We start from the raw sequence: 25,741 nt of genomic DNA, 5'->3' as shown, positions 1-25,741 counted from the left end.
CTATAACTCTCACCTGAGGCACCTCTCGGTAATATTTTGAGTTTGACACTGTCAAATTTATGTGTCATATTTTTAAAAACTCAAGAACGTAGGCCTGACACTGGAGCAAACTTATCAACTAAACTTCAAATAGAAACAAATACAATCCAGATTGTTCTTTGCTTTCATTCAGTGTTTTCTTAAAGGCAAATGGACCTTGTGACTTAAAAGGAGGCAGCTAAACCTCAGCACCAGAATAATAAATTGTGTTTCACACTTCATAATTGTGTACACAAAGAGTCTATTTCTAGGGGAGCAGTGCTGGCTGGGGTTTTGCACTTTTTAAAAAATCTGTGAGGGGTAAGTAATAACCCTGCTGTAGTACAGAAAATAACAAGGCGTACCCTTTTTACCGAGAGAGAAACACCACTGAAATTAAAAACTAAAAAAAGTACAAAATGATCGACCTAGATCCAAGTCCTCCAAGACTTTGTTTTGTGAACAACGAAGCTATCAGTGGAAGCTGACTTGCTGCCTTAATTTCACACTTCCCACTTGTTTGCACATTCTGTTTACATATTTAGAAACAATTTATGAGGTTTCCTATCACTGTTCCCTACGTGCTGACAAAACCGATCTTAAACTGTATTTCGGTTCTCCAGCAAAGCAGGGAAACGTGTTGCGGGAAGTTATTAATATACAGTATTCTGACGTGGATTAGAGAAAATCAACACAATGTAATTAATCGATACTTATATTGACTGAATGGACCCTATTAAAATTTATCTACTGGTAAAATGATTCCAGGAGGAAGAAATATAGAGTGGTTAAAATTACAGTTACAGCTCCTCTGTTATGAGATTGGTGTCGGCTGCTGCTGCTGCTGAGAGTTGGCAAGAGGTTCACCAAAAGCTAGAGGCCGCTTTTTCTCCATCTGTTGAACCAGGCACCCTCAACCTTGACAACTATGAATGCTTGAGGAAACAAAAGTTTAACACTATTTGTGATTGATGGTACTTGAGAATGTTACAAGGTTAGCTGCCGACATTTTTCCTAAATGTTGAGCTGCTAGTGTGTACTCACTCCAGAAACAAACCTGTACAGATTGACACTTCAACAGATGTCTTCAAAGGATCCTCAGTCTCATCGCTGTTGTGGTTTATTATATAAATACATGTATGAATTGGGAGCTTATTTTCCGCTTCACGTTGATCGACGTTGACAGATAGTGAACGCGTACACGAACTGATATCGTGAAAGTCATTCATTTATTTGCTGGGTTTGTATTTGAAGAAACCTCCTGAAAGCTCAGTCTCGATTAAAACAGGCACGGAGTGTTGCAAGGAAGCAATCATATCCATGTCTGAAACCTGAGGGTGATGCTTTGGCTTGTTGGAAATGCCGTTGTAAATGCGCCTTTCTCATCCAGCAGGTTGTCGGTGTGTGTGTGTGTGTTTGAGTTTTGCTTTTAGCATCAGCCCTGGAGACCACTAGGATTTAAACCGTCTTTCCGCAAGTCCACACTAAACGAATATCTAACAAACAACAGAGAGAGAAAAAAATGTCTGGTTGTCTTATCTGCAAACGCGTTGTTCTCCCCAGTGACTTTCAAAAGGCAGTTTGTTAAATAACAAGAGGGGAGAGATGTTTTAAAAAAAACAATCTGCACAGAAGCTGCATCGTGGTTGTCGGGAGCAGGGTGTTGTCTGGTGTGTGTGTTTTTTTGATGGAGGGAAAATATGGTCACGTACTTTCTGGAAATAAGCCCATCACTTCTCTCTCTCTCTCCCTCCCTCTCTCTCACACATAGAGGTCGACTGCATCTCCGAGGAGGGAAAAGAGGTGACTGATCAATTTTAAGCAGAACTGTCATTCCGTTTGACTTCACCTGCCCGCCTCACTGTCTGGCAAGATGCGAATGGGGAAGGCGCTAAGGGGATAGCAGCTAACCTTACCATCGACTTGGTGGTTTCACAGGAGGGGGGGTAAAAGAAAACACAGCCAGAGAGAGAAAATAACACACACACAGCACACGCCAACCCCCCCCCCCCCCCCCCCCACCCCCCACCTCAAAACAAACAACAACAAAAAAAAAACAATTCACAGCTTCGGGTCTTCGTTTCCGAGTCATGTCTGAGCCGGAGAGATGGGCAAGATTGACGACAACGAGCGGATAGTTCTCAATGTTGGGGGAACTCGGCACGAAACTTACAGGACCACGTTGAAGACGCTGCCCGGGACCCGGCTAGCCCTGCTCGCCGACTCGGATGGGCAGAGCCTCCCTGACTGCGACCCTCGAGTTAACCAGTACTTCTTCGACCGCCACCCGGGAGTGTTCGCCTATGTGCTCAACTACTACCGGACGGGCAAGCTGCACTGCCCGGCTGATGTGTGCGGGCCCCTCTTCGAGGAGGAGCTCGCCTTCTGGGGCATCGATGAGACCGACGTGGAGCCTTGCTGCTGGATGACCTACAGGCAGCACCGGGACGCCGAGGAAGCGCTGGACATCTTCGAAGCGCCCGACCTGCTGAACGGCGAGTCCCCGGAGCCAGACGATGAGGATGAGCTCAACAGGAGACTGGGCATCGAGGAGTGTAGCCCGGGCGCTACGGGCAAGGCCAACCGATGGAAGAGGTGGCAACCCCGGATCTGGGCACTCTTCGAAGATCCCTACTCATCCAGAGCAGCCAGGGTAAGAACCTGAAGGCGAGGGTTTCGCTGAAACTTTGCTAGAGGAACCCACGCTTTACCTCCCCTTTTATTAGCCGCAATTCATTTAATTATTGTTTCTCTTTTTTTTGCTTCCCCCGCGCCTGTAAGAGAGAGAGAGAAGCAAACAACTGAGAGCAAATCTCTTGTAACAAGGGCCGTTTTAGCGCCGATTGCGGTTTTTTGTTTTATTTCTTGCGAATGCAAAGTGTTACAGGTTGTCCGGCTGTTCAATGTTTTAGCCAAACATATGCACAGCTTCCAGAGTTTACCATCACTCGTTTTATCCACCTCCCCCAATCTCACCAATGGTGCAATTTTTAGTTTCAGTTTTGAAGACATTCTGCAGTTAGTTTCTTAGTGTAGATAGTCTGTAGCAGCTATATTTGGAGCACTTTCCCATCTGCAATTGTTAGAACCAGTCCCACCATTTAATGGCTATCATACGCATGCTCATCTTATTTCATAACTACTTCAGAAGCGTTCTGCAAATTGCTTTTAAGGTTGACGATGGTTAACAAATGTTTTAACTGGAATCATTTTCTCACATCGTGTTGCCAGTTATAATCTTAAGGAAAAACAGAACCGAGAATCTACCACTTCGAGAATTGCTATAGCGATGGTTACAATATCGACAGATTTCACAGTCAGGTGACAAGTACAGATGAATCCGCACCTGCTATGTTCATAAACCTGGTTAACTACCCCGCCAACAACAAAAAAAAACTGCTTATATAGTACAAGTAGAGTAGTAGTGACAACCTGTTGCAAAACGTGCAAAGTTTTATTAATCAAATCACATCATGGTCAGGTCGGCTGTGATTATTAGAAAGGAGAGAATTTCAGCTCCCCGAAGAAAAAAAAGCCTATTGTTTCATGAAGAATCATCCATGAATAACGAACCCAACATCTCAAACTTTAAACTGACTAACTTTATTGCTCCCTCCTGATGGAACTCTAAGCCTCTGAAGTGACATTGGCATAGTGACAAAAAATGAAATGTACATAATGTCAGTGACTGTAGGTGATTACAAATTAACACTGTCGTCTCCGGTTGTTATTAGAACTTTGCTTTCAATCACTTCCCTTTAGTTTCACGTTCACTGACAATCACAGCTTCTGGGTTAGTCTTTTCCAGTTGGCATGAACCGAATTCCACGATTGGTTTGGGGAGATGATGGAAAAACCATTTTTTTCGTTTAGAAAGACAATCACTGAATAGCCATTCAAATCTAATAAGTATTCCTTCTGAGACGGGGGGGGGGGGGGGGGGGGAAGACCCCGCAATAGTGTTTTTTTTGGTATGGAGAATTACAAGTCGCCTCCTGAGATACGATTGGACTGTTCCTGTTCAAGGAATATGAACAATCCTATTACCATGCACAATGTTAATCAGCCTGATAGAAGGGTGAATGAGAACAGTGTTAATGCTCATATTTTTGAAAAATTGAAGTAATTTGGAAGTGAAAAAAATCTGATTGAAATCTGATGATAGTGAAAAGCGATACATTTGCAATCGCTTCCTGTTCATGCAATTCTCTTCAATTCTTGCAGTAAATGAATTACTGGCAGTTATATAATTGATGCAAAATTAGCAATGATTGGCTGAATAGTCAGTCTTCAGTCAATTATTGTCTTGGAAAACCATGCTTCCATTCACCGTTTGCATAGTTTCCATGCGTTATATATGAAGCAGCGTGCTGTATTAAAATGATTTGAAAAGGAGGAGGTTATTGTGATTGACTGGGAGCCTGTGGACCAGCAATCAGCTGCTGCCTCTCTCTCTCTGCTCTTCTCTCTTGCACTCATTCTGCTTGGCTGCACAGCTGCTGTTCACGTTGCCATAGAGACCAATATCTTCTTTGCACTGAAATCTGGTCTCTTGCCTTGCTTGTGCATCCCGGTGAGTCAAATGCCACTGAGCGATAAAGAAAAATAAACCTTTCAGAATTATACACAACACATTTCAGTACTATTTTAGGATTCGTTCTTAATCTGTTTGTTCCATCAAATGACTGCTTTGCTGCCTCAGATGTTATCTGATGTTCACCATATCTGATTATATGCTCCTTGAAGCAACTCACCAATTAGCTTCAAAATGTAAATTCCAATGTCATATTCTCATGCCTTCTGACTTGGCGAATGCTCCCAGCTGCTTGGCGCGACCCCACGTGGCTGGCACATTCTACAGCCATTCGCCACCCCCCCACCCCCACAATACGGCCGAGGGGTCCCTCCACCGCGAGTGGTGGGCAACTAGAACTGCATTCAGTCTCTGAAACTAATCATCAGCCAGGCGGATTATGGGCAGGGAATTGGGGTAATAAAAGCAAAATCATGTAGCTGTGGCAATCTGAAATTTTTTAAAAAGTCAAAAATGCTGAAGAAGCTCAACAGGTCTGGCAGAATCTGTGGACGGAGATCCAGGTTGGGCTGGACTGTTCCTGAAGGAGGGGAAATATGGGGTGAGGAGGCGTGATAAGGCCTCCAATGTGTGCAGTGGGCCTATAAAATGGGTATTCCCCTCCCCCCCCACCCACTCATTGCCCAGGTACCAACCTGAGTATTGATAGCTGCTGAGCTCTTATTTTGAGTGCCCACTTCTACCATGGATTAAATCCCAGTCGCAGTATTTAGAGGTCCTTTAGTCACCATGAATTGACCCATTAAGCATCGCAGTTAGCCCAAGGATGGGAGGCCTCCCACTGCCTCTCCCAGCATTGGTACAGTCGTGGCAGGAACAGATATTGGCACCATAGAGTCATAGAGATATACAACACAAAACAGACTCTTCAATCTAACTCGTCCATGCTGACCAGATATCCCACCCAATCTAGTCCCATCTGCCAGCGCCCGCCCCATATCCCTCCAAACCCTTCCTATCCAGATACCCATCCAGCTGCCTCTTAAATGTTGCAATTGTACCAGCCTCCACCACTTCCTCTGGCAGCTCATTCCATACTTGTACCATCCTCTGCATGAAAAAGTTGCCCCTTAGGTCTCTTTTATATCTTCCCCCTCTCACCCTAAACCTATGCCCTCTAGTTCTGGACTCCCCCCACCCCAGGGAAGAGACATTGTCTATTTATTCTATCCATGCTCCTCATGATTTTATAAACCTCTATAAGGTCACCTCTCAGCCACCGACGCTCCAGGGAAAACAGTCCCAACCTATTGAAACTCTCCCTATAGCTCAAATCCTCCAACCCTGGCAACATCCTTGTAAATCTTTTCTGAACCCTTTCAAGTTTCACAACATCTTTCTGATAGGAAGCAGACCAGAATTGTACGCAACATTCCAACAGTGGCCTAACCAATGTCCTGTACAGCTGCAACATAACCTCCCAACTCCTGTACTCAATACTCTGACCAATAAAGCAAAGCATACCAAACGCCTTCTTCACTATTCTACCTACCTGCGACTCTACTTTCAAGGAGCTATGAACCTGCAATCTATGGTCTCTTTGTTCAGCAACACTCCCTAAGACCTTACCATTAAGTGTATATGTCCTGCTAAGATTTGACATCAAATATTGCAGCCTCCTTGACATATTAATCCCTCCCCAGGGGTGTTGTGCAGGCATTGGTATAAACTCCAGCTCCATCATACTCTTTCACTATCTTAAAGACATAGTTTTTAAGTCAGACCTCAATCTTTTTTAACAGTAAAGAGCTTCAGCCTTTACAGCTTTTCTGGATAGCATTTTCCTCATGTTTCTGGTATTTTCTTTGTGATTTCTTTTGCAGCATCTCTTTTCTATAATATGAAGAAGGGAACTATGCACAGCTCTCCAGCTAAGCTTGCAATTTTATAGCCATTTTAACCTATTTGCTACATTTGTGGATCTTGTACTTTTTTGCTTGCCTAACCATTCAGACTCTTGTTTAACAATCGCAATATGACCTCCTTATACCTGACAACAAATGTGTTGCCTCACATTTGCCTGTACTGAAATTAATTTGTGCTTATTCATATTTACCTATATATTTAGTTTTTTTGTAGTAACTATGCCTTCTAATTTGGTGTCATTTGAACATTGTGAAATTGTACTTCCATCTCCACAGGTCAAATAGGTCATGTAAATTGTGGACAGTTGTGGATCCAGCACTAATTCACGAGGATTGCAAATCCCACCTTTTGCCTGACACTTCCTTTACTGGGAGGTGTACATCACTGGCATGACCCAGAATTTGTTGCGTATTCCCAAATGCTGTGTGGATTGCGAGGCCATTTCAGAAAGCAGTTAAGAGCCAATCATCGTTTTGTGGGTGTAGTGCATATATAAACTAGGACAGATAAGGATGATAGATTCCATCCCCAAAGGCCGTTAGTGAACCAGATTGGTTCCAATCAGATATTTTCTTCACTAAGATTAGTTTTATATTCCAAATTTATTAATTGAATTCAAATTCTGCCAGTTGCTGTGGTCCATTAGAACCCATATCCCCAAAGCATTAATCTCTGGATTACAAGCATTAACACTACCATTACACTATTATCTTGCCATAGTCTGAGCAACAATAAGCTATTTCAAGTAGATCTGTTGCAAGCAGGGTAGATGGAGTAAAAGGGACTTGGCCTAGCTATTTGTCTGGACTGCTGCCAACATGCATTTTCTCCATTTAAGTAAATGAAACCTGAAGACAAAGTTCATGCGGAATTGATGTAACAGAAGCAAAAATGGGAAAAAAAAAGAATAATATTCAGTAAATGATCCACTGTATAACTATATGTATTTCTATATTCCATTTTGTGGCTTTTTTATTATATTTGCAAACACAAGTTTGCAATCTGTCTCCAATTTGGTTCTCATTAATTTATTTCATTATTTAACTCAGAACTCTTTTAAATTCTTGTGGGATTTGCTATGCAAGAAAATAGCTTTTGATGTAAATGTGCAACTGTTCCAAAAAGATGTCAACACTCTCATGGGAATCATGTATGAGTTTAAAAACTGCAATTTTATTTCATTTAAATGTAAATAAGTAAAAAGGAAAAGAAATAATAGGAGTTTTTTTGTGAATATCTATTTATTAAAATTGTTTGAGTTGTTGCAACTGGACAGCCGACCAACTAAACCATTGTCGGTGCAGAGGTCAATGACCAAATGTTAAGCAAACGCTAACAATCATACAAGTTATAAAAAAAGAAAATTTCATAATATGAACTAAATTTAAAAGGGAAATAAAATGAGGACTGAATGAGTTTAATTTGGTATTGATGAGCATGATAGTATTCTTCAACTATTGCTGCTTTATCCCAAAACTCAGCAATCCAAGAACCATCTGTGTAAAAGCAAAACACTAATTACATTTTCACATCTATTCAACAGCATGGAAAGCTAGGTCAGTTAAAGGCCACTTAAACAACTTGCAGCCTAACTGCTTCAAATTACTGCTTGGTAATCTTTTCATATTCTAATGGTATTGTTTTTTAAATGACAATATATATTACACAGAGCTATCAGCTCCGTGAAAACAGATGGTGCTGTGAATAAAACCTGTCACAGTAATGCCATTAAAATCACTATAATCCATATAGTTTCCAGTTAAAATTAAAATAGCATCTAGTTTTTGACAACTTAGTTATTTGTTTAACATGCATACAGGATGAGATGCCAGAAAAATATGATCTGTATCATAGTTGAGCCTCTGACAATGACTCACTTACTGCTTTGGTGGCTTGTGAATGAACAAGTAAGGAAATTTATGGTGTAAATAAGAGTATCCTGTAGCTCATCATTAAATAGTCTATGTAAACACATGAACATGGTATTGACTGCAGTGGTGGCAAGAGAGGAGTGTACAGTTAGATGAGATAGGAGGCTAGAGTACGAGTTGTTTACAACTGGGATTGAGGTTTGAATCCAGCAATTGATAGAATTGAAGTCTTCCTGATCTTCTGGATGCAAGAATCCTATATGAATTTGATTTGGGCAGCTTGATCTTTCTTGGTACTGTGGACCCACAGCGCAAAATTGTCCAAGCACTGCGCCAGTTAGAAATTACAAAGTGGGTAGATGGCTGCTATGGAGAAAACAGGGTGACCTATTGGTCAACCAGGTGTATCTTTCCTATACAATTTAACAGATGCAGAGCAAGAAAGATTTTATTTGTATTGAACTTCTGCAATTACTGAGTAGTGAATGTTTGATGCTGGTATTGAGCAAGTAAAAAGAAAGAAAATAGTTCATTTTTCACCTCCATCGTAAGGAGAGCTAAAATGAAAAAAAGAAGTGAACATAGCATCAGCCTTTATAGTGTGAGGTTTTGTTATGTTATCTCAGTGCTTAATAATAACTTGGTGTGAAGATTTTAGAATTGAATTTGTTTCAATCATTGATCATTTTCTGTGATATTAAGGCAAAGCATGAAAAAGTAAAGAGGAAGGTAACCAAAAGAAATATATAACTTGATCAAGTTTTATACCTATCTTTTCATTCCAGAGTCAAGTTATGATTATGCCATTAAAGTCCACACACGTTTGAAATTGATGTGTGAACTTATTTTGGTCTGTAAACAATTAACCATGCATAATTACAGTTTAACTATTTATATGATGACCTAGTGTTTTTTTGACAGCTTAATTTCTCAGTGAAGAAGAAAATGGCTGACTTTGTTGTAATGACTTAACAATAATCGAACATCCAGTGAGCAATGGGACATTTTGATGTCCAGTGTTCATGATGACACTTGTCACTAGATTTTTAAAGAAGGAAGAAATGAGATCTAGAAAGGAAATGTTTTATAAGTACAAATAAATACACATACATAAATACACAAAGATGTTACATGAATGTGTTCTTGAGGAAGTAGTATCAAATGGGCACCGTCCTCTTGAACGGTCCTACCTGTCCATCTTCCTTTCCACCTATCTGCTCCACCCTCCTCTCCGACCTGTCACTTTCACCCACACCTTCATCACATTCCCAGCTACCTTCCCCCCAGCCCCACCCCCCTCCCATTTATCTCTCAGCCTCCCCCCAGCCCACTAGCCTCATTCCTGATGAAGGGCTTATGCTTGAAATGTCGACTCTCCTGCTCCTTGGTTGCTGCCTAACCAGCTGTGCTTTTCCAGCATCACACTCTTCGACTCTGATCTCCAGAATCTGCAGTCTTCACTTGCTCTGTAGTAGTTTCATTCACAATTTCATCTAATGATAAACCACTGCAACTAGGAACTGGGTGTGGCATGGGGTTCATAGGATAACTAGTTTGCAATCCAGGAAAACAAATGGATTGAAAGACTTCTCGTTTTCCTAACTCAAATGATCCTGCATGAAATAATTTAATTACATACATTTTCAACTTATCAAATGGACATTAATTCACAGGACAAAAGTATGCTCATTCTTACACTTAATTATAAAGGTCATTCAACTGTGGTTTGATAATTAGGAGATAGACAGTCTGCTACCACATGTTGCAATGAGCCAAAGTAGATGTCATAAAGCATACAAAAATATTTTGCAAGGCGAAAGAGGACAGACAGAGGTGAGTCTAAGAAGGTTAATGCATGATTGGAGGAATGGTACAGAAGAATAACTTTTAGATCTGTATGCATTGGGACAATTTGGTGTAAGAGAGTCTATATGAGGTAAATGAATAGAGTTGGAACTAATATTACTATGATGAGGTTAACGAATATTATGGAGAAGAGCTGAGCCACAGGGAGCAGAAACAATGTGTATGGACACTTGGAGGCAAATATAATTAGAATAAAACTTAGTCCAGAAAGTGATCAAATAATGGAGAAATGCAAAACAGGTTAAGTTGGATATGGATACATGTTTGCAGTTTCAGACTGTGATAGGCTACGTTGGTGAGCTGCAGTTACAACTTGCCAAATGGAGCTATGATGTAGTGGTAATGGTCTGGATCAACCAAGAGCAAAAATAGGAAATTAATCTTCCTGGTTATAATTAATTCCTACAAGCAGGAAAAAAATGGGAGAAACCAGCTGATCCACCAAGGTTACATCATTCTCGAGACACCTAGAGGATTATGCATGAACCCTCCAAACCCCTCACAGGAATGTAATGTCCTGGGAGAGACAAACAAAATCTGAAAAACACAAGGACTGTAATGGGAAAAAAATAATCAAGCTGGCAAACTCTTTTCCTGTTCTAGTGAAACCAGCCAAGAGGTTGCATTGATTATGTGGACATCAACTGCAAATCTTTTACACCACACTTTTAAGACCATGTCTTATGGTCTTATGATCTTATCATAGTATATCTATCCCAAATAAGAACACGCCCAATTATCTCATGAATGTTTGCAAAGAGTCAGCATGCCTTGGACAAGCTGGCATTACATTCCAGAGAAAGTGAGGACTGCAGATGCTGGAGATCAGAGCTGAAAATGTGTTGCTGGAAAAGCGCAGCAGGTCAGGCAGCATCCAAGGAGCAAGAGAATCGACGTTTCGGGCATGAGCCCTTCTTCAGGAATGAGGAGAGTGTGCCAAGCAGGCTAAGATAAAAGGTAGGGAGGAGGGATTTGGGGGAGGGGCGTTGGAAATGCGATAGGTGGAAGGCGGCTAAGGTGAGGGTGATAGGCCGGAGTGGGGGTGGGGACGCCTAGGAACCCTCCAACCACAAGGGATGAATTCAGATTTCTCCAGTTTCTTCATTTCCCCTCCCCCCAACTTGTTTCAGTCCCAACCCTCAAACTCAGCACCACCTTCCTAACCTGCAATCTTCTTCCTGACCTCTCCGCCCCCACCCCCACTCCAGCCTATCACCCTCACCTTAACCTCCTTCCACCTATCGCATTTCCAACGCCCCTCCCCCAAGTCCCTCCTCCCTACCTTTTATCTTAGTCTGCTTGGCACACTCTCCTCATTCCTGAAGAAGGGCTCATGCCCAAAACATCGATTCTCCTGCTCCTTGGATGCTGCCTGACCTGCTGCGCTTTTCCAGCATTACATTCCAGAGACTCAATACTCTCTGAAAAATGTCTGTCACTACTCCTGCATAATTTAAAGACATGCCCACATTTTGTCAAGCTCAAACAATTTATCATGAGCCTGCCATTTCAAATTTTTGTTTATTTCTCTCTGGTCTTCTCTAAGTGTAAGCCAATGTGAATAACTAAGACACTTTAAGGGATAGAGTTCTTGTGGTGCAATGGTAACACTCTTGCTAGAAGGTCTGGACTCAATGCTGAATACCTATGCTGAAATGTGTCATGACACTCCTGAGCAGGATTTTACAAAGTGCTTAGATTTAAATGTATAATGCAGAAACAGTCCTTTTGATCTAACTATGCCAGTGTTTGTGTTTCTTTTTTAATGCAAACATGGGGTCTTGTGACACTGTAGTGATGACCATAACTCTGAGCCAGACCAGCTGGGTTCAATTCCTGCCTCCTCCAGAGGTGAGTCATACTATGTCTGAACAGGTCAATTACAAAAGATCTCAGTCTTACAGGTCTCTTTTGAGCTTTTGCAATGTCTGCTACATCACTCCACACAAGGGAATCAAAACGGAGTGCATTGTTCCACATGTGGTGCAATAAATGAGTTGTCTAAAGACAGTATGATGGCATTTGAATTGGACTGAATGGTTATAATTGTGCAATCTAATCTTCATCGGAGATCAAGAAGGACAAAAGAAGGCTTAGAAAACTTGATTAAAGAAATAGTCACTGTCAAAAATGAATGATGTGCCAGTGGGTTCAAGGTCAGAATATATTTGGTTAAGGTCAAAGGACATAAGAGATGCTGTGACATTGCTGGGTGCAGTGTACACTACAGGTCAGCAAATAGTGGGAAGGAGAAAAATGAGAAAGCAATATTGTAGTGATGAAACCATTTTTAAATTATCTCTTGGAGTCTGGGCAAAAAACACAGCAAGATGAATGTGGAGCAAAAATGCAGGGGGAAATAGTAGGATTGTGGTATTGGGCTAGCATTCCAGAGGCTAGAGGTAATGGTCTGGAGATACAGATTTAGATCCCACCATGGCAGCTGGTGGAATTTAACCACAAATAATGCAGGTGTTAAACGCTGCTTTTAGCAGTGGAAACTACCATCAACTGTTCTTTTTTTTTTAGATTAGATTAGATTACAGTGTGGAAACAGGCCCTTCAGCCCAACGAGTCCACACCGACCCGCCGAAGCGAAACCCACCCATACCCCTACATTTACCCCTTACCTAACACTACGGGCAATTTAGTATGGCCAATTCACCTGACCCTGCACATCTTTGGACTGTGGGAGGAAACCGGAGCACCCGGAGGAAACCCACGCAGACACGGGGAGAACGTGCAAACTCCACACAGTCAGTCGCCTGAGGCGGGAATTGAACCCGGGTCTCTGGCGCTGTGAGGCAGCAGTGCTAACCACTGTGCCACCGTGCCGCCCACTTACCAAATCTATCTGGTTCATTAATGTCCTTCAGGGAGAGAAATCTAGGAGAAAGTGAGGACTACAGTTTCTGGAGATCAGAGTCAGAAGTGTGGTGCTGGAAAAGCACAGCAGGTCAGGCAGCATCCGAGGAGCAGGAGAATTGATGTTTCGGACATAAGTCAGTATTCATTGAGGGAAATCCACCCAGTCTTGTGAAAGGATCAGACCCTGGTAGATCGGGAGCAAGTATATCGGCAAGTTAAACAGTAAATAACAGTAAATAACAGAGGATGTAGTGACTCCAGATGCACATTAATATGCTTGGCTTATAAATAGCATCTGAAGTGGCCTAGCAAGCCATTCAATTCCTAGGCAATTAGGGATGGACAACAAATGCTGGCCTTGTTAGTGATGCCCATGTCACACAAAAGAAAACAAAATGCGTGGAACAAAGAACAAAGAAAATTTACAGTCCAGGAACAGGCCCTTTGGCCCTCCAAGCCTGAGCCGATCCAAATCTACTGTCTAAACCTGCCGCCCAATTCCTAAGCATCTGTATTCCTCTGCTTTCCATATACTCATGCATCTGTCCAGACGCATCTTAAATGAATGTACTGTGCTTGCCTCTACCACCTCTTCTGGCAACACGTTCCAGACACCCACCATCCTCTGTGTAAAGTACTTGCCGCGTGTATCCCCCTTAAACTTTTCACCTCTCACCTTGAGATCTCCATGTTTGCATTAAAAAAGAAACACAAACACTGGCATAGTTAGATCAAAGGGACTGTTTCTGCATTATATATGCAACAGAATGTGTTTGATCACTGCATTGAATGAGAAAGGGAGCAATGTCTAATATCTAGATCTGGGAAATACACAAGTGGTACAAGTGGACAAGTTTGCTTCAGTGGGAAGCAGTGATCATAAAAATCAATATGTTGAAAGTTAGTTTTAAGAAAGGGACATGGGTGGCACAGTGGTTAACATTGCTGACAGCGGGAGAGGCTTGGGTTCAATTCTAGCCTTAGATGACTGGCTGTGCAGAGTTTGAATGTTCTTCCTTTGTCAGCAGGGCTTTCCTCCCACAGTGCAGAGATGTACAGGTTAGGTGAATTGACCATGCTAAATTGCCCTGTGGTGTCCAGGGATGCACCAGTTAGCTGGGTTAGCCATGGTCTAAAAACCCCATGCAGGGTTACGGGGATGGGGTGGGAGGCTTTGTGCAGACTCTATGGGCTGAATGGCCTCTTTCTGCACTATAGGGATTCTTTGATTGTAAGAAATGATCAGATGTGAATAGACTCAAGTCTACATTTGGTGAGTTGTGAAAGGATCAGACCCTGGCAGATTGGGAGCAAGAGGATTGACAAGTTAAACAGTAAATAACCCTTACAGAGGATGTAGTTTGAGTACTACCAGTTGACCCTGACAGTAGACTATCTCATACTTCGCCTCACCCTTGTTCATTTGATAAATTGAAGCTCTCTCTCTGTGGTTTAGTGCTGAACAACACAGATGAAGGAAATTCTCATACAAAAGTAGAAAGAATAAAAGGCTTGCATTTTTGTCGTGTTTTTCATGCCCTCATACCATCTCAATTACTTTAAGCTCAACAGATTATTCTTGAAAGGCATCTATTATTTTAAGGGCCAGCACAGATGCCATTGGTACACAGCAAGGAGTTTAAGTCTTTTGATGATGTTGGCAGAGGGATAATTGTTGGTCCAGGTCCTTTGCAAATTTGGTGACTCTTTTCTGACCAATTTCCATGGGATTCTCTCCATCCACACGAACAGAGAAAACAGAGACCTCAGTATTACATCCCAGCCTCATAGTGGCATCTCCAACAATGTAACAGTAAGTACCCTAATGAATTGCCAAATTAAATTATGTGCTCAAATTCTAGAAGCAGCAAATATAAATAATTTCTAAATAGTATTGAATTAAGATGTTAAATAAAGATGAAAACCACTCTTTCCAGTCAGTGTCCTGAATTTTAATGTGCTCCTTTCCTTGCTGGTCACACGTGTTCTAGTCAGGATAATATTAGCTCACCCGAGAGAGGTGATGGGACGGGAACTGTGGGAAATTGAATAATTGTTACTGTTTGTGACCATTTATGATATAATGCTCAGTAAGTGGATATGGGCAGTCTGTTTGCATTATCTCAGAGTCGGAACAAAAACTGAGCAGTATCAGTGCAGCATCTCTTTGATGCTTATGTAACTACTCACAACCTTTCTGACAACATTGGATTATATTTACTGCAATGTGCCAAAATTAGTTGTAAACACGGAGAGATAGGTTGTGAATATTCTGTACCTTTGGACAATGTAACTTTTTATCAGATTTTGAATTATATGCTTTTTTTTCATCCTGGAGATGTGGACATCAGTGGCAAGGCCAACATTCATTGTCTATTCCCAGTAATCCTTTCAGAGGCTGGGTGGACCACACCCTGCACTGTTGAAAGGGGTGTGGTGCAGTGGTGCCTGCAATGCTGTTAGGTAGGGGACCAGAACTTTGAAGCAAAGACAATAAAGAAGAAATGATATATGCCCAAGTTAGGGCCATGCCTGATTTGGAGAAATGGTTGCATTCACCAGTTCACAGGATCTTCTAAATGTTGGAGATCACAATTTTGGAAGCTACTGCTGGAAAACCTCTGTAAATACACGGCAGTCACATTATGTGACAGTGGACTGAGTGGATGTTTCAGTCAGTGAATGACGTAACAGTCGAATGAACCTGCTTCATTCTGGAGAGTGTCAAGCATAGGTTTTACTGGATCTACAGTCACCCAGTGAAGTACTGAGTATTCCATCTCATTCCTGAATTTTGCTTTGTGGTTGGTGGTGAGACTACAGAAGGTCAGGAGGTAAGCTACTTGCTGCATAATTTACAGCCTCTGACCTGCTTAGCTTCCACAGTATTTATGGAATGAGCAATAAATGCTTGCACTTACTCAATGTAAAGTTGTCCACATCTGGATAATCATCAGGTCCGCATACTAGTTAAATTAGTCCATTACCTGAGAAATTGTGAATGAAGCTGAATGATGTGCAGTCATTAACAAATAGTATTATATATGATGGAGGTTGGAAAAGGTTGTTGAAGCTTGAGGACACTGTCATGAGGGATATCTGCAGTGATCTCCTGGGACTCAGGTGATTGGTCTCCAACAAACACAGCCATGTTTGTTTGTGCTTGGTGTGTGCTGAAACAGAACTTTTTTTCTCTTCATTGCTATTGATTTCAGTGTTAGGGGAGCTCTTTGTTGTCACCCCAAGTTCTGGTCTCTTGACATCCCAATTTTAATTGCTCCATCATTCATGCAGTGCCTTCAGATGCCTAGGCCCCAAACTCTGGAATTCCCTCCCTAAACTTCTCTTTCTCTCCAACACATTCCTTCTTTGAGATATTATTCTTTGACTCAAATTTTTGACCATTTGCTCCAATGTTACTGAAGTGGGTTGTTAAAACTGTATTTCATAACTGTCCTGTAAAGCACCCATCTTAATTGGGATGGTTAGTTACATTAAATATGCTATATAATACAAGGTATTGCTGTTATTGATCCTAGGTTCAGATAACTTGCTGGGCTTGATGTTTAGGAATGACATTGACTGTTAAAATGGGTAAGGCTTCAGGATGGAGGGTTATATGATCCGTGTGTTATGTTGGTGAACTGGAAGCATGGTGATGTCATTTCAAGCCCAGTACCTGTTGCTTTCCTTCAGTAAATCAAAGCTTTTTTGTCTTTGTGAGATTAGAGTGAGAATATTAACATTAAGAAATTATAAACATTCTGAATTGCCATTGTTTATTGTTCTGAATAAGATTAGATTCCCTACAGTATGGAAATAGGCCCTTGAACCCAACAAGTCCACACTGACCCTCCGAAGAACAACCCACCCAGACCCATTCCCTTACATTCACCCCTGAATGATGCACCTAACACTACGGGCAACTTAGCATGGTCAATTCACCTCACTGCACATCTTTGGACTATGGGAGGAAACCCACGCAGACATGGGGAGAATGTGCAAACTCCACAGGTGGGAATTGAACCCAGGTCCCTGGAGTTGTGAGGCAACAGTGCTAACCACTGAGCCACGGTGCTGTGATTGTGTTTTTAAATCTTCCTTCAGTGACAGTTTTCTTCGCTAAGATTTTATAGATGAATCCCCACACATTCTCATTGTCATAAATTGCCATTTTCCCAGAAAAGCTCTCTGCTTACGTTATGCGTGAACATTTCTTGATCGAGAAGTTTTGGCTAAAATGATTACTTTCAGGGTAGCAATTTAGTTCCATGAAAGTTGTAGAGGCAAAGCGTGTTTTGCATTTTTCCCTGCTGACATGAAAGAGTATCTGGCAGAATCCGAAAATACAGTTAAAAGTCACTAGAATGTCATGTGAAATGCCTGATCTCTAAGAACCCCTTGCTTCATTACCTGTAAATAAAATAAAGGGTAGAAGCAATGACTAGAAATGACATAAGTGCTTGTGACTTGTCAACAGGATGCTTTCACTGACATGGTTTCACTAAATGAATATGAAAGTACTTCTGTGGCTGAGAATGCAACATAAAGGAAAACTACTTTCACAATTGTCAATTTTTATGTTCCGTACAAATAGATTAAATTTCCAAGTAAAAATAGCTTACACAGTAAAGTGTACAAATTATTAGAAAGGACAGTTATCTGATAGGTGTATGTGTAAGAGGTAGAAAGGTATTATAATTTATAGAGTGGTGAGTTATAGAGTCATAGAGATGTACAGCATAGAAACAGACCCTTCAATCCAAACCGTCCATGTCAACCAGATATCCCACCCAATCTAGTCCCACTTGTCAGCACCCGGCCCATATCCCTCCAAACCCTTCCTATTCATATACCCATCCAAATGCCTCTTAAATGTTGCAATGGTACCAGCCTCCACCACTTCCTCTGACAGCTCATTCCATACATGTACCACCCTCTATGTGAAAAAGTTACTCCTTTGGTCTCTTTTATATCTTTCCCCTCTCACCTAAACTTATGCCCTCTAGTTCTGGACTCCCGACCCCAGGGAAAACACTTTGTCTATTTATCCTATCCATGCCCCTCATAATTTTGTAAATCTCTATAAGGTCACCCCTCAGCCTCCGACACTCCAAGGAAAACAGCCCCAGCCTGTTCAGCCTCTCCCTATAGGTCAGATCCTCCAACCCTGGTAACATCCTTGTAAATCTTTTCTGTACCCTTTCAAGTTTCACAATATCTTTCTGATAGGAAGGAGACCAGAATTGTACGCAGTATTCCAACAGTGGCCTAACCAATGTCCTTACAGCCTCAACATTACCTCCCAACCCCTGTACTCAATTCTCTGACCAATAAAAGAAAGCATACCAAACGGCTTCTTCACTATCCTATCTACCCGCGACTCCACTTTCAAGGAGCTATGAACCTGCATTCCAAGGTCTCTTTGTTCAGCAACACTCCCTCGGACCTTACCATTAGGTGTATACGTCCTGCTAAGATTTGCTTTCCCAAATTCAGCACCTTGCATTTATCTGAATTAAACTCCATCTGCCACGTCTCTGCTCATTGGCCCGTCTGGTCCAGATCCTGTTGTAATCTGAGGTAACCCTCTTCGCTGTCCACTACACCTCCAATTTTGGTGTCATCTGCAAACTTACTAACTGTACCTCTTATGCTCGCATCCAAATCATTTATGTAAATGACAAAAAGTAGAGGACCCAGCATCGATCCTTGTGGCACTCCACTGGTCACAGGCCTCCTGTCTGAAAAACAACCCTCCACCACCACCCTCTGTCTTCTATATTTGAGCCAGTTCTGTATCCAAATGGCTAATTCTCCCTTTATTCCATGAGATCTAACCTTGCTAATCAGTTTCCCATGGGGAACCTTGTCGAACGCCTTACTAAAGTCCATATAGATCACGTGCACTTCTCTGCCCTCATCAATCTTCTTTGTTACTTCCTCAAAAAACTCAATCAAGTTTGTGAGACATGATTTCCCATGCACAAAGCCATGTTGACTATCCCTAATCAGTTCTTGCCTTTCCAAATACATGTACATCCTGTCCCTCAGGATTCCCTCCAACAACTTGCCCACCACCGACATCAGGCTCACTGGTCTATAGTTCCCTGGCTTTTCCTTACCACCCTTCTTAAATGATGGCACCACGTTAGCCAATCTCCAGTCTTCCAGCACCTCACCTGTGACTATCGATGATACAAATATCTCAGCAAGAGGCCCAGCAATCACTTCTCTAGCTTCCCACAGAGTTCGAGGGTACACCTGATGAGGTCCTAGGGTTTATCCACCTTCAAGACATTTCAAGACATCCAGCACTTTCTCCTCTGTAATTTGGACATTTTGCAAGGTGTCATCATCTATTTCCATATCCTTTTCCACAGTAATTACTGATGCAAAATATATTGTTTAGTATCTACCTCACAAGGCTCCACACAAGGCGGCACGGTGGTACAGTGGTTAGCACTGATGCCTCACAGCTCCCGAGACCCGGGTTCAATTCCCGCCTCAGGCGACTGACTGTGTGGAGTTTGCACATTCTCCCCGTGTCTGCGTGGGTTTCCTCCGGGTGCTCCGGTTTCCTCCCACAATCCAAAGATGTGCAGGTCAGGTGAATTGACCATGTTAAATTGCCTGTAGTGTTAGGTAATGGGTAAATGTAGGGGTATGGGTGGGTTCGGCGGGTCGGTGTGGACTTGTTGGGCCAAAGGGCCTATTTCCACACTGTAATGTAATCTAAAAAGCCGCCTTACTAATCTTTGAGGGGCCCTATTCTCTCCCTAGTTACCCTTTTGTCCTTAACATATTTGTAAAAACCCTTTGGATTATCCTTAATTCTATTTGCCAAAGCTATCTCATGTCCCATTTTTGCCCTCCTGATTTCCCTCTTAAGTATACTCTTACTGCCTTTATACTCTTCTAAGGATTCACTCGATTTATCCTGTCTATACCTTACATATTCTTTTTCTTAACCAAACCCTCAATTTCTTTTGTCACTCATCATTCTCTATACCTACCAGCCTTTCCTTTCACCCTAACAGGGATATACTTTCTCTGGATTCTCGTGATCTCATTTCTGAAGGCTTCCCATTTTCCAGCCGTACCTTTACCTGCGAACATCTACCCCCAGTCAGCTTTTGAAAGTCCTTGCCTTTCTCTAATTTAGAACTTCAACTTTTAATCTGGTCTATCCTTTTCCATCACTATTTTAAATCTAATAGAATTATGGTCGCTGGTCCCAAAGTGCTCCCCCACTGACACCTCAGTCATCTACCCTGCCTTATTTCCCAAGAGTAGGTCAAGTTTTTCACCTCTAGTAGGTACATTCATGTACTGAATCAGAAAATTTTCTTGTACACACTTAACAAATTCCCCTCCATCTATACCTTTAACACTATGGCAGTCCCAGTCGATGTTTGGAAAGTTAAAATCCCCTACCATAATCACCCTATTATTCTTACAGATAGCTGAGATCTTCTTACAAATTTGTTTCTCAATTTCTCTCTAACTATTAGCAGGTCTATAATACAATCTCAATAAGGTGATCATCCCTTTCTTATTTCTCAGCTCCACCCAAATAACTTCCCTGGAAGTATTTCCAGGAATATTCTCCCTCAGCATAGCTGTAATGCTATCCCTTGTCAAAAATGCCACTCCCCCTTCTCTCTTGCCTCTCTTTCTATCTTTCCTGTAGCATTTGTATCCTGGAACATTAAGCTGCCAATCCTACCCATCCCTGAGCCATGTTTCTATAATTGCTATGATATCCCAGTCCCATGTTTCTAACCATTCATTTCTAATTGTACTCATTATCAAAAGTGATCATCAGAAAATCACCAAAGGCACACACAAAGTTTCTGAATGCATATGTATATGTACACAAAAGAAGATTTGTTCAATATTTAGTTTTTATTTCCTTTTTATTCATATTATGCAAATAAATGAATCATGTCAAGTGTATCATCACATCACTTGTCATGCCATCGTCATGGAAACACTGACCTACAGCTTTTTGACATTTATTCATCATGAAAGAAGGAGAATACCTTTATCAGGGATTTTTCATATTATGGTAATCCTGTCGTCTATGCTCAAATAACTCCGACTCAAATGGTCAAGTGCCGACACCAATTTCTAATGTTAAGTGAGTGGTTTCCTCTTCAAGTGTTAGCCTTAATTTATCATCTTATACAATCAAATCCTAACCATACAAAGTTAGGTGTGTGCTCAAAATAATCAAGTAGGCAATATGAAGTAGAAATTGAGTGCTAAAAAATTAAAATATTAGATCATACAAATTAAGCTACTTCACATTAAGTGTAGACAATTAAGCCAACAAACATAGAGGTGAAGTCTATTGCAAAGAAATAGAATGCTAAAATTAAGCTATGCTTACACAATAATTTTAACTATTATGAAATATTCTATCACATCTATGATCAGTGAATGTCATTGCATAGAATAACAGCATCAATTGTAAATAAGCACAGTCACAAATTGTACAGGGATAATTCAAAGTACATTGTTGAACAAACTTTTGGCTGAATTTTAGAATATTGATTATTTAGCCTGATACCATCACCATCTGCAAATAGCTAATATGATTTGAATTCTTTGGATAGCTATAGATGAAGTGCCTTAAAACTGCAATATTTGAGAATTAATTAGAATTTGAATGACCCAAGTGAACTGATACTGGCTTACTCTGTACTTTGCATTCACCCTTTGTAATTGTAACAGAGCAGCATTAATTCATAAAATCATTAGGAATATAGATCAGGTGAATAGCCAATGTCTTTTCCCCAGGGTAGGGGATTCAAAACTAGAGGCTATAATCTTAAAGTGAAAGGCGAAAGATTTAAAAGGGACCTAAGGGGCAACATTTTCACACAGAAGATGGTTCAAATGTGGAATGAGAAGGAAGTGGCAAATACAGTTACAACATTTGAAAGACATTTGGGCAGGTATATGAATAGGAATGTTTTAGAGGGATATGGGGCTAATGCAGGCAAATGGAATTAATTTAGTTCTTGAAACCTGATCGGCATGGATGAGTTGGATCGAAGTGTCTATTTCTGTGCTGTATGATTCTGTAATTCTGTAATGACAGCCATTGGAGTGCTGTTAAATAGAAAGCCCAAACCCTTTTCAGGTTACAAATACAAGACTTGAATATTGTTGTAAAAAAGGATGCAGTTTGTGAAAGTTCTCATCTTGCAGTCATCAAATTCACAAGAAAGTGAGGGCGAAATAACATACATACTGTGTGAAAAGGGAGGGATCATTGTTTGGCAAGTGAATTAGATTAGATTAGATTCTCTACAGTGTGGAAACAGGCCCTTCAGCCCAACAAGTCCACACCGACCCTCCTGCTGATTGTTTATAGAATTGCCATGGAGAATGTGCTATTTCAGTTTGATAGGTAAAAACAATATCTGCAGATGCTGGAAGCCAGATTCTGGATTAGTAGTGCTGGAAAAGCACAGCAGTTCAGGCAGCATCCGAGGAGCAGTAAAATCGACATTTCGGGCAAAAGCCCTCCACCAGGAATACGGATGAAGGGCTTTTGCCCGAAACATCGATTTTACTGCTCCTTGGATGCTGCCTGAACTGCAGTGCTATTTTAGTTTGAGGACATCGATCAAATATAAGCTGTGAGAAGAAAGACAGTACTGCACTACTGCCTTCTGGCTTTGGAAGGATTGGGGTGGTGGAGGGTTGGGGTGGTGTATAGCGGTAATCTAGGGGAGGCACTGCAATGGTGATTCCTCTAGGTTTGCAAGGAGCTCCTGCTCCTACAAAATAAAGCCAAAGTTTCTTTAATTGTTTTCTGAATGAGTTCTATTAGTCACTTGAAAGACCACTGGATAGGTTGTTCAATATATCAAACACATGGCAACAACGTGAAGAGATCATGGTCCACCTGTTTTTGTGTCCAAGAATTTTTTTCAAGATTTATGTACTGAACTCTAAGTCCACCTCAGAAACTCTAGGGCTTGACAAACATTGAAAGGTTTTAGAATATCATCATACTTCATTGTAATATGCAAAGACAATTGTAAGACATAGTTCAGGGAGTGCTTTATTTTACGATATTCAAGAACAGGTCAGAATTCAGTAGTATTCCTGTACTTGCAATAGCAGTAAAATTAATCTCACATGATGAAGGAGGTGTGCCATAAATTATTTTAAATCTATTTTGAATTGACACACATGCTTCATTGATGACAATTTGTATATTAACTGTCATAATTAAACAATATCAAGAGTAATGGGAGTTTCAGGTTAATTAGATATTGATATTTCAAAGGTTATTTCAAAATTCATTAAAATTTAGAAAAATCTTGATACCTGGATTTGCTGTAGTAACTTGGAGAGGACTTGATCATCTGGAGAAGGGCACCATTTTTAATCGTAGAATCCCTACAGTGTAGATGCAGGCCACTTGGCCCATTGAGTCTATACTGACCCAATGAAGAGCAGACCCCCAAGATCCACCCAATCCCAGTAACCCTGCTTTTCCCCTGGCTAACAACTCATCTAAGTCTTCACTTCCCTGGACAATGGCCAATCCACCTAACCAGCACATCTTTGGACTGTGCACTGGGAAGAAACCACGCAGACATGGGGAGAACATGCAAACTCCACACAGACCGTCACCCAAGGCTGGAATTGAACCTGAAACCCTGGTGCTATAAGGTAGCAGTGCTAACCATTGAGTCATTATACCGCTCATTTTTGAATGAGATTAAGTCACTATAAATTTATGATATGGCATTTATTTTAGCAGATATTGTTGAATAAAGTAACATTTTTCACTGTACTTGTATTTAAATTCTCAAAATCTTGTCCAGACTTAGATCATTAGAAGCTAGCAAAATATTTCTGCAGGAGACTTTGAAGTAATTTTAATTAAGTGCTGTGTGGTTCCTATAAAACAATACATGGGATGATATACTTTGCTGAGCAACTTGTTCTGTTTTTGGACAGCAGTTAATGATCAGAGTAGTCTCTGACCCATTGCAGTACCGATACCATCATTATTGTTTGAGAGAATGACAGAGATTTAAATCTTTCATAACCTTGTACTCTTGAGGCCTATGAGAGACTGGGATAATGCTTTATTCCATTTAATCCACCATTTATATGGAATTAGATCAAACATATCAGCATGGAGTCAGGCTATTCATCCTAATTGGTCTGTGCAGATGTTTATGCATCCAATGAGCCTGCTTTCACACCTCTTCATCCAGTCTCTCTTCATTCCCCTTCATATATTCCCACCCTTCTTTACCCAATTCCATCAGCTTATCCTTCTGTTTTTTTTCTCCTTCATAATTACCTTTAGGTTATGTCGGGCCTGGGACTGACTGCTTGACTTGTTCACTGATGCAGATCTAGTGGTGACAGCCCCTCATTTCAAGGGTGATCTACTCAGGGTCTGCCATGAATCTGCATGTGACTGAACAGGCTGATTCTTGACAAGCAGATCTTTGAACACATGGATGTCCAATGATATGGTGGAATTTGGACTAGAGGATTCATTTCCTTTTCATGCCTTCACTCCAATCGCTCTGCCTCAACATTAAGTTGTTGTGATTCAAACTGTGATGTCACTTGATGGTCAAGTAGTTGCTATTTTTGACTAATTGGCAACAAGGTCATCCTAGACATCTATGTCAATGCTATTGTACATCAAAGTTAAAAATCACACAACACCAGGTTATAGTCCAACAGGTTTAATTGGAAGCACACTAGCTTTCGGAGCGTCGCTCCGAAAGCTAGTGTGCTTCCAATTAAACCTGTTGGACTATAACCTGGTGTTGTGTGATTTTTAACTTTGTACACCCCAGTCCAACACCGGCATCTCCGAATCATTGTACATCAAGGACAACTTCAGAGTATATGTTGTTTTTTCTTTGGCCTGTCCTGGAATGTTCTGCATTTGAGAGCTGAGAAAACAAGACCTGTTAGAGGAGACAGTTTTCATTTGTCCAGACACAGTGACTGGTCCATTGAAGTTAATTTTATTGGTCTATTGGCTGAATTAATGTGGAGCTGGCTTAAAGAACCACAATATCATTTGATCAATAGTCCTCCTGTTAAATCCTGAGGATATTGGTGGAATGTCTCCAGCAGCGATACATAGTTAAGTCTCACATTTGTATAGGAGTGTGGTGATAATACTTGCTCTGTACACCAGGACTTGTGGAGGTCTTTGCTGTCCATCATGTGCTGCCATAGTTTGTATAAGACTGTGGTGATCTGGTGTCAGATATTCCCTTCAATAGTGGACTTTTGAGAGAAGTGGCTGCCAAGATATTGAGAAGGCTCAACATATTCCAGAGACTCTCCTTTCAACTATTTGGCAGGTAGAAAATTTGACCAGGTGTGGATTGATACATAAGTCTTCTTTATGGACATGGCAAGATTATTTTATGCAGAATTGAAATGATTGAGAGCAATGATCAAATTTGGTGTAAATCGGGGAACAATGCTGGAGTCACCCATAAACTATAGATAATTTATACCTTTCTTGGTCAGTTCAATTTGGGGATAGAGGTGACTGAGGTCAAGCAGTTTTCTAACCAGGTACTATTTAATACTGACACCAGATGGCATCTGATCTTTGGGGTGAATGAATACTGTCAGGTAGATT

General features: G+C 41.1%; 1 protein-coding gene across 14 annotated transcripts in view; it reads left to right on the top strand.

Annotated features, from left to right (window-relative positions):
• The first annotated feature begins 1,113 nt into the window (after window positions 1–1,113).
• LOC122559750 (voltage-gated potassium channel KCNC2-like) overlaps window positions 1,114–25,741 on the top strand; it is a 190,657-nt gene continuing 166,029 nt past the window's right edge. For 12 of the 14 annotated variants that reach the window (XR_015760393.1, XR_015760392.1, XR_006314539.2 and 9 more), the window contains exon 1: window positions 2,015–2,671. Coding sequence is in view for 11 of the 14 variants with exons in the window: in XM_087997137.1 (XP_087853263.1) it covers window positions 2,126–2,671 (546 nt within the window). In the remaining 3 variants the exon portion in view is untranslated. Of the gene's footprint in view, window positions 2,672–25,741 lie in introns of all 14 variants that reach the window. The other 2 variants (XM_043709706.2, XM_087997136.1) reach the window with 2 other exon arrangements.

Source organism: Chiloscyllium plagiosum, unplaced genomic scaffold (assembly GCF_037043375.1).
Source record: "Chiloscyllium plagiosum isolate Xiang-an unplaced genomic scaffold, Cpla_swu_hap1 HiC_scaffold_19, whole genome shotgun sequence".
Classification (NCBI taxonomy): domain Eukaryota; kingdom Metazoa; phylum Chordata; class Chondrichthyes; order Orectolobiformes; family Hemiscylliidae; genus Chiloscyllium; species Chiloscyllium plagiosum.
This window is presented reverse-complemented; position numbering and strand designations above follow the sequence as displayed.